The sequence below is a fragment of the Eufriesea mexicana genome, unplaced genomic scaffold, assembly GCF_001483705.2.
Source record: "Eufriesea mexicana isolate 0111107269 unplaced genomic scaffold, ASM148370v2 scaffold320, whole genome shotgun sequence".
NCBI lineage: Eukaryota > Metazoa > Arthropoda > Insecta > Hymenoptera > Apidae > Eufriesea > Eufriesea mexicana.
In genome coordinates, this window is record NW_016908532.1 from 860869 (window position 1) to 870652 (window position 9784).

General features: G+C 30.0%; 3 protein-coding genes across 3 annotated transcripts; 2 read left to right on the top strand and 1 right to left on the bottom strand.

Annotated features, from left to right (window-relative positions):
- The first annotated feature begins 2440 nt into the window (after window positions 1-2440).
- On the top strand, window positions 2441-4630 carry LOC108556256 (glucosylceramidase). The gene is made up of 7 exons (XM_017912269.1): window positions 2441-2499; window positions 2568-2898; window positions 3023-3282; window positions 3412-3843; window positions 3923-4002; window positions 4102-4376; window positions 4531-4630. The coding sequence occupies exons 1-7, from the start codon at window positions 2442-2444 to the stop codon at window positions 4628-4630; spliced, it is 1536 nt and encodes a 511-aa protein (XP_017767758.1). The 5' UTR covers window position 2441.
- Window positions 4631-4766: 136 nt separating this feature from the next.
- Window positions 4767-7017, bottom strand: mRpS30 (mitochondrial ribosomal protein S30). The gene is given in 5 exon segments (XM_017896641.1): window positions 4767-5038; window positions 5138-5531; window positions 5644-5781; window positions 5784-6223; window positions 6345-7017. Coding segments are annotated over 5 exon segments (1635 nt in total). The 5' UTR covers window positions 6791-7017; the 3' UTR covers window positions 4767-4821.
- A 527-nt stretch (window positions 7018-7544) lies between these two features.
- On the top strand, window positions 7545-9606 carry Ns4 (Nucleostemin 4). The gene is made up of 5 exons (XM_017896643.1): window positions 7545-7661; window positions 7741-8060; window positions 8123-8768; window positions 8862-9284; window positions 9353-9606. The coding sequence occupies exons 1-5, from the start codon at window positions 7568-7570 to the stop codon at window positions 9604-9606; spliced, it is 1737 nt and encodes a 578-aa protein (XP_017752132.1). The 5' UTR covers window positions 7545-7567.
- Window positions 9607-9784: the final 178 nt, after the last annotated feature.

A 9784-nucleotide genomic window follows, 5' to 3' on the forward strand; every position in this document is an offset into this window, starting at 1 on the left:
ATAACCTGCATCTGCATTATCACGAACTAATACCGGACACGTCGCGTTATTGTTCGTAAATATATATTTCCTCAGTTGCAGCAATTAGAACAACAATCGCCGATATCACTACTTCACGAAACGTTTTGAGGAAATCTTTAATATTTCCCTTTCACGCGCGAGAATATTCCACCATTTGTTACCGGTATGCCTGCTTTGCCGGCAACTGGAAGTTGGTTGTAACCGGTATTTTTGTGGCGGGAAAATGCTGCGCCTTTGAAATAGCTATGCACTAAAGTATCGATGTAAAATATCAAGCGGTCTCTTATCTTTATTAATATCAATGAAACAAATAAAAATATGTTTCTATTACAAAAATAACAAATTAAAAAGTGCTTAATATTCATGACAAAAACGTTTGAAATTAATAAAATTACAATCAACGTAAGAGTCTTTAATGACAAAGTGGAGTTCATATAAATAAAAAGGTTTTAGTTTAATTATTCTGTAATATATTCATACATTGTACAGTTTATAAGTATTTTAATTATAAATAAAGATCCGAATTACGTCAGACCAAATAATAAACAATACAAAAAAAAATATGATAAAAATAATAATGATAATGATGAAGCTGGTGATAATATTGAAGATGCGAAAGAAGTTGGAGCTCCATCATGTTCACAATTAGAATAATTTATTGTTTATTAATAATTAGTTATTATTTAGTCTGTACTATCTTGCTGTATACATATCACATTTCTTTCATTTACATAAAATCATTAGTTTTTATACAAAAGACCATTTAAAATATTTTTTGAGAAAATCAGTCAATTTTTAATACTTTATTACCATTTATTGAAATACCATTATGTACAAAATTTCAAAGATTTAAGTAAATTCAAGTAAATTAAAAGTGCTTCAAAAATGATTTTAAAAATTTCATATTTTCAACTTAAGAACAAGTGTCCTTATTATCTTTGTGGTGGATTTGTTCTTTCTCTCAGCAACTCCATTGCACTGCGGTATCTTGGCTGGAATTAAATCATGCTTCATTTCCTTTTGATTTAAACACACCTGGACTGTTTTCTCTCACAAACTCATTTCCATTTCTAAGAATATATGTACTTTTCAACTTCTTGATTGTTTGTTTTTCTTTTAATGTTACGGAAACGGATTAATACGAGGAAAGAAAACGAACGAATAGAAACCATGAAGGTCAACCAAGTGAAAAGAGCGACCCATCGATGAGACAGAAACAAATCAACGACGAAACATTCGAATCTTGTATGAAATATTCGAATGTTTATATAGAAATAAAATCTGGAAGAAGAAAAATAATTTAAGTCTGAAAAACGATGAGACATGAAGAAACCAACGATGAGAGATAAATAACCCAACGATGAGACATTCGAATATTATACGAAATATTCGAAATGTCAAATATAAATAAATATAAACGAAAAATAACATCTGAAATAAAAAAAAATAATTAAATCCTGAAAAAATAAATAATAATTAAAACCTGAAAAAAAAGAAGAATTAATACCTGAAAAAAAAAAAAATATTAGTAAATTGTTTAATGGGGTGGAGTAGCCATCTCCAACCTCACTTCGGACTCCTACCCCTCGAGCACTACGAAAATTTAGAGGTTACATTTCCGAAGTAGGACCGACAAATGAGATATTTTGCCTTATATAGCCTATGATCGGCCGAGAAAATTAATTATTAATTTTCCGCTTTCATAGATGGATCAAAATCATAGATGGGACTGACATTACTTCAGAAATGCCTACAAAATACAATAGACTGTAGCAGCTTCGAATCACATAAAAAACTTTTTGTAAAAATGTAAAAATAGTCCGTAAAAAGTACGATCGATGACTTGCTTTTAAATTTTGATAAACAATTTTAATTATTCAGAAATATAAATATCTATAATTATGTACATTGATAAACTCGGGGTACTCTCATCTAACTTGTAACTTATAAAACCTAACATCCTAAGGTCCAAAAATCTATCATCTCGGTGTGGAAAAAAATAACTTCGTTTGCGATAATTTACGATAATTTATATGATTTAATAAATCCTAGTAGGGCAGTAATTTTTACAAGATATGAAACACAATATTATAAGCTAATAGATTATTTGTATGAAACGTGAACACAATACGAACACCAATGTTATTATTCACAAACTGCCACAAAATTTTCTTTCGTTTTGAAATTCGAGACAATAGAACCAATTATACAGGGTAATTACTCACTTAGATAATGCTACCGGTAACCATCATATTTCTTATTTATCGCACAACTTATTGCAAAACAATGTATTCCACATACCTCATACGGGTCTTTCTAGTCGAAAATTAAATAATTTATTTTCTTTATTACGCCCCACTATGTATAAAACTAGGTTATATAAGTGTGTCAGTTGACTTATGTTCACATTGTTCTCGATTATGAACATGGATTACATATGGATATCGCTTCTACTGATTACCATTCTTTCCAGTAAATGTAAGACTTAATTTTTAGACATAAATATGCTTTCCGAAAATTGTTACAAGTATTTTTATTGATCACAGGTATCGCAAACGACTGCATACCGTATTATGTAGAAAACGAAGTGATTGCATGTGTTTGCAATGCAACGTACTGCGATGGGTTACCGGAAGATAGACCGGAAGTTCCGGAGTTAGGTAGCTCTTACTGGTATGTGTCTAATAAACAGGGTCTTAGAATGAAAGTGTCAAAAGTGAAATTTAATAATTGTGCAAATATTTCCTCGGATGCAACACTGACCTTAGATAGAACGAAAAAGTATCAGACGATTCTTGGCTTCGGCGGTGCATTCACTGACACAAATGGCTTGAAAATAGCAAAACTCAGTCCAGCTGTTCAGAAACAACTGATTCGGTAATTTTCAGTGTTAATCGGAATAATGTTTAAATTCTGAACAACCGATTATCGTAACTCGAAGATGTAAATGCGCTGTACTTTTTATCCTATGTATATAATTGAAAACTTAAATCAATTATAGAGCATATTACGATCCAAAATGTGGAAGCAAGTATACACTGGGTCGCATACCTATCGCTGGTTCTGATTTCTCTACCAGAATTTACACGTACGATGACATCGCCAATGACACTTCGATGAAGCATTTCTCCCTTACCAAGGAAGATTACGATTACAAGATACCATATGCAAAGGAAGCTCTCAGTTTAAATCCCGATACGCTGTTCCTCAGTGCTGCATGGTCTGTCCCATTTTGGATGAAAAGTAACGACGATGGGCTTAGTGCGTATGATAATATTTTTCGAATAGAGCGAAAACCATGTTTCTAGTAACAAATTAATTTATTATTTATTTATTTATCTATTAAAATTTTCTTAAAGTTTATTTATTAAAGTTGCAATTGTCAACCAGCTTTCTTAAAAGAAGAATACTACCAAACATACGCTGATTACATAATCAAATTTCTGGATGAGTATAAAAAGAACGGTCTTGACATCTGGGCAGTTTCAACTGGTAACGAACCACTAACTGCTTATATATTCAAACTTCCATACCTCTCTATGGGATGGACACCAGAAACGATGGCTAACTGGGCTGGCAAGTACCTTGGTCCAACTCTGAAATCGTCAACACACGATAAGACGTTGATTTTAGTCCACGATGATAACAGAGAAGTATTACCTGAATTTGTTGAACCGACGTTTAAGGATAAAGATGTAGCAAAATACGTTGCTGGAACAGCTGTCCATTGGTATAATGATTCCATTACGTCTCCAAATCGATTAAACGAATTGCATGATGAATTTCCGGACAAATTCATACTCATGACTGAAGCATCTATAGGTACGTAAGTTCTTCACGGGAAAGTCTTCGGTACAAAATAAATAATTATGTATAATACGTTTATTTTGTACTCGTATAGGACCTCCAATATGGGACACTCCAAAAGTTAAATCGGAATCCTGGCAGCGAGGTGAAAGATATATCTTGGACATAATACAGGTAAAAGAACTTGATTCCACGATTGTTCCAGTCAAAATGTGTTTAATCTAATTGCGAAAGTAGGATATTGAGTGCTAATGAAATGTATTTTGTATTAAGCAATTGAATCATTGGTCAATCGGATGGGTAGATTGGAATTTAGCTTTAGATAAAACTGGTGTACCAAACCTCGTTAACATTAGTCTCGATGCCGCTATCATTGTGAACCCAGAAACCGATGAATTTTATAAACAGCCTATGTATTATGCTATCCAACACGTTAGTAGATTTGTTGATAGAGGCTCTGTAAGAATTTCCGTTACCGATACGGATACCGTCAAAGCTGCTGCTTTTCTTACACCTTCGAAAGAAACCGTCATTGTACTATATAATAGGTAACGAAAATCATGTTTTTTTTCTTTTATTACTGCGTAATCATGTACTGCAAGATATTCGAATGTTTCCAATTACAATCGAACACTTTGTTATACGAAATGTTTACGCAGCAATATTTATTGAAATTTTTATAAAATTTATTTTTTATTTTAGGGAGACTTCCACGAAACATGTAGTTCTGAAGGATTTGCAAAAAGGCACGCTTTGCTTGGAATTATCTCCACAATCTATGAATACTTTAAAATACAATTAATAAAATATGCTTGCAAGCTGTACTAATTCTAATTCTAATCATAAATTGTAATTGTACCAAATAATTCAAAGGAATCTTTTAAATAAAAACAGTTAAAAAATGAATGACTATTGTTACATAGAAATTGACAGGAAAATTTTTTTTTATTACTATTAACAGTATTTGTATTCAATATACATAAATATAATATCTCATGCATCTGGATAATATGTTTTTGCCCAACGACCTATTTTTCTCTTATTTGGAAGTCGTCTCAAACATCTTGGTATATATATTGGTAAATGATCATTTAATTTTCGTTTATACGCGGAGTAACCAAATTGCCAAGGATCGCGTTTTTTGTCCAGAAATCGAGTGTTGTTATCAATTAGATAAATTTTCTGCCAATGGTATATTTCAGGTTGTTTACTGTAACACAAAGAAATTAGAAATTATACACGATGATAATTAATCATACGCTTTCGAATTTTAAAACATAATTGATTATTTGTATATAAAATTACGTACTAATGTCGTGGTCTATTAGACATAAGATGTTTAAACCTTGATTCTAACCATACTCTACGGTATGGGTTAGTAATATCGGCAATATGTTTCACAGATTCACCTAAATATGGTTTCATATTTTCATTACTTCTTTCTGCAGGTATATTGATATAAAATGTGATCAACTTTTTTAGAACATCTTCATTAAACCCATGAACTTGTCCATTTTCTATTTTATCAAATAATGGTAATGATTCTGTTATCCAACATACATTACGTTTAGGATTTTCTTCCGCATATTCTGTATGTGTTAATGTAGTGTTTAATTGATAAACACAAAACGACCATAACCGACCATTTGTTAAAATTGTTTGCGATACTAATGGATATGTTATATCATTAACTGTAGAAAAGCCTAAAATTATGGAACATAAAATAGATAATACAGTATATTCATATTTATGCATAGCAAAGTACATAGAAATAATTTTATCTAGAAAAGAAACATTTTTTGTTTAAAGTAATACCTTGATAAGAAGCCTGTGATAACAACCAAGCATAGGATGCAAATATAGCCTGCACAGTAATTGTTTCTTCACTCATACCTACTGCATTATTAAATATATCATTTAAATTATGATAGGATAATAAACCAAATTCAGCAGAGGTATATAAGTTGCATGCCTATGTGTAAATTGATAACCAAGTACTCTAGGATCAAGTTTAAATGTAGGAATACTTAATTCTGGATTAATAGACTGTTCTGTAGAAAGAATTTCTCTTAAAGGAAATTGATGTCTTAGTTGTAGAATTGGAGAACCAAGATATTGGACAGGCACATTAACTGGATCATTTGCACGATGTTTAAAATATACTGACTTCTCCCTTGCTTTTACACTTCTAGGTGAACGTTCTATGCCACCCACAAACCAAAATGCTTCTACTCTTGGTTCAAAGTCTATTTCAGCTTCTAACAAATGTGGTGTGTTTGGAGACAATGCAGCCAATAGTATTCGATTAATTTGAAAAACAAGTGCATTTGTAATACTATTCTGTATTAACTTTTCTTTCTCTTCTTTTATTTCTTCTTTTATTTCCTGCTGTGTTCTACAACATATAAATTTTTATTGTATTAATTTTATAAATTTATTAATAAGATAATTTTGCTATTTAAAAGGGAATAATAATCGTTGTTTCTGAACTTTTAATCTAAAATAATTATACTCACAATCTATGATTATATTCAAACATAACAATATTTTTTATATGATATTTGAGAGTTTGTACAAGAGTATCTAATTGTTCAGTTGTAATTACTGAATCATAAAAGTCAGGTAATTTATGATCATTCATAAGATGAGTACGTGTAATATATTGAGCATGTTGTAATGAATTATATGGAACATTTCCTTCTTTTAAGTGTAACGATTTCCAACCATAATAATGTGGCATATTAATTCCATATATCTTTTCTTCCACAGTTTCTAGTTTTTTAATTTTATCATGCCACTCTTGACCTTTTCTTCTAATTCTAGCTCTATAAGAGAGATCCAAAATAGGAGGATAAATTACATTTTCTGTTTTATTTTGTGTCGTACTTGTACATTTTCTTATAATCGTCTTTAAAACACTTATAGAAAATTTTGGCAAAGACTTTTGTACCCTGATATACATGTTAAAAATTGATGAAAATATTTTAATCAATCGGTACTAATGATATTAAGGTTATATGTATATTTCTTATTGCATATATACAAATGCTTTTTTATTATCCATATCTTTTCACAAAACTGGTATTTAAACTAATATGTTATATCAAGCCGTAGAATAATTAATGCTACACACATCAATGATCACAAATTATAAGAAACATATTTATACGTGTACTTGAGCGTTTCACGCTCGCGTTCACCAATTTTTGATACTAACCAATCAGCAAACCTCTTTCATTATTTGTTAGTAAAGAGAATAATAAATTTCACATACAAATATAATACGTATTTCAATAATAATTTATATAAATTCTTATTTTGTTGTAAGTAATCGTTATGGTTTTTCAATAACAACTTAGATAAATATATTAATTACATTATTAATTTTCAACTAATGTAAAATACAAATTGAATTATGTATTAAATAAAAGGAATATAAATTTATGAAAGTATATATTTTTTGTTAATAAATTTGAATTAAAGCTTTCGTGTATAATTTACGTGTCATAAATTACTAATGTTTTGTCTTATACCACATGGAGTATTTACAAATTGCATGTAAGAAAGTTTTAATAATTTTAATTATTTAAAAATCTAGTTAAAAGTCAAGACTTCGATGTCTTAAATTTGAAACATAGTATGTACATAAGCATTCAAGATATAATAATCAAGAAATATATTACATTTTTATACTGAAGTAAAAGAGCTATATAATTTATGAGGTTAAAGTAGTCGAAAAATGCCGCAAGGAACAAGAAAGAAACCATTTAGTGGTAAAGCGAAAAAACAGCAATTGCAAGCCAAAAAGCAAAGACAGAGTTCGGTTTTACTCAGTATGTATGATATAATAATAAATAATAAATTTTAAACATTAACCGTGCATAATCAGTAATTCTGTATTATAATTAACAGCTGGGAGTCATAGCAGATACAATGAAGAGAAAGTATACAGTACTGATTTTGAATGTAACGCTATACAAAAAATTAATAAACAACCAAAAGATAATAGTTCTTCAAGAAACAAATATACTTTACAATTCTTTCAAGAAAGCAAAGAAGAACTGTTGAAACGTAAGGAACAAGCTAGAAGTTCTATTGAACCCTTATCTGTTAAAGATCAAGAAGTATCTAATAATTATTATCCATCTGAAATTAATATGCCGAGAAGGCCACTATGGGATTTTAATATGTCAAAGGAACAGTTAGAATTGAGAGAACAAAAATATTTTACTGTAAGTAAATATAATTGTCGTTTATATTTAAACTTAATATATAAATATAAACCAACTTTCAGGAATATCTCAAAGACATGGGAAAATTAAGTACTATTAGTTACTTTGAATTAAATTTAGAAACTTGGAGGCAATTATGGAGAGTTTTAGAGATGTCTGATATTTTATTAATTATCGTGGATATCAGATATCCTGCTTTAATGTTTCCTCCATATTTATATCAATATGTAACAGATGAACTTAAGAAAGACATGATTTTAATACTGAACAAAGTTGATTTAGCTCCACCAGCTTTAGTAATAGCATGGAAAGAATATTTTCATACTATGTATCCAAAATTACATATTTTGATGTTTACATCATATCCTATTTATAATTTGCATGGGAACACAAATGAAACAGAAGGAATAAAACAAAGACGTAAGAGGCAAAAACTTAAAATGGCTGCAGAAGGAGCTCAGAAACTATTGGAGACATGCAAGGAAATTGTTAGAGATAATGTAGATTTAACTTCTTGGCAAGATAAAATTCAGGAAGAAATGCAAGTGGAATTCGATTTAGATGATGTTGATCATAAAGAGAATATTACTATTGAAAAAGAAGATACAAGTTATTTCAAGCATGAACATTATAAAAATGGAGTTTTAACAATTGGATGTATTGGGACTCCAAATGTTGGTAAATCATCTTTGATGAATGCATTAATGGGTAGGTAGTATATTTTTGTATGCCCAGAATCTAAGAAATAATCAAATAATGACATTTAAATATTTAAACATCAGCTAATAAATATTTTTATAGGAAGAAAGGTTGTTAGTGTATCACGTACACCAGGACATACTAAACATTTTCAAACTATATTTCTCACAAAAACTGTTTGTCTCTGTGATTGCCCAGGATTAGTATTTCCATCTACAGTGCCTAAACAATTACAAATATTAATGGGATCTTTTCCAATAGCTCAAGTCAGGGAACCATACACAGCAATTAAATTTTTAGCTGAAAGGATAGATTTACCAAAGATACTTAAACTACAACATCCTGATAATGACAATACATGGTCTGCTTTGGATATTTGCGATAGTTGGGCTACTAAACGAAATTTCATTACTGCAAGAGCTGCTAGACTTGATACTTATAGAGCAGCTAATTCATTATTAAGGATGGCACTCGAAGGAAAAATTTGTATATATATATACCCTCCAGATTGGGTACAGAACAAAGGTAATTGTTATTATATAGTTATTTTACATGCAAATGGATCATATTCTGTAGCTAGTAAAATTTTACAGAAAAATGGGAAAATCATTCAGAAATTGAACTAGTTAGATGGATTCAAGCTAGGAATAAAGAAGAGGCTGTTAGCGATGTAGGAAAAACATATTTTTCATCCGAAGATGAAGATGACGAGGAGGAACACTTAGAAGATCGAAAATCTCAAAAGGAGACATCTAATAATTCCGAAGATTCTAGTGAAACATCAAGCGGAGAATCGGAAATACCGCATGTAGTAAATAAATTTGAAGCATTATCTACAGAAGTATAAAAAAGTTAATCCTCTGTTGGTCAGTGTTTAATATTTTTTTATTCATTCCTGGATACACGTTATATACGTTGAGTTATCTATTTACAACGAAATAGGCTATGATATTTCTAATGAAATATTCGATAAGTAAAAATACTATATACACGCATTATTGTTCTGCATCTAATCATTTCTAATT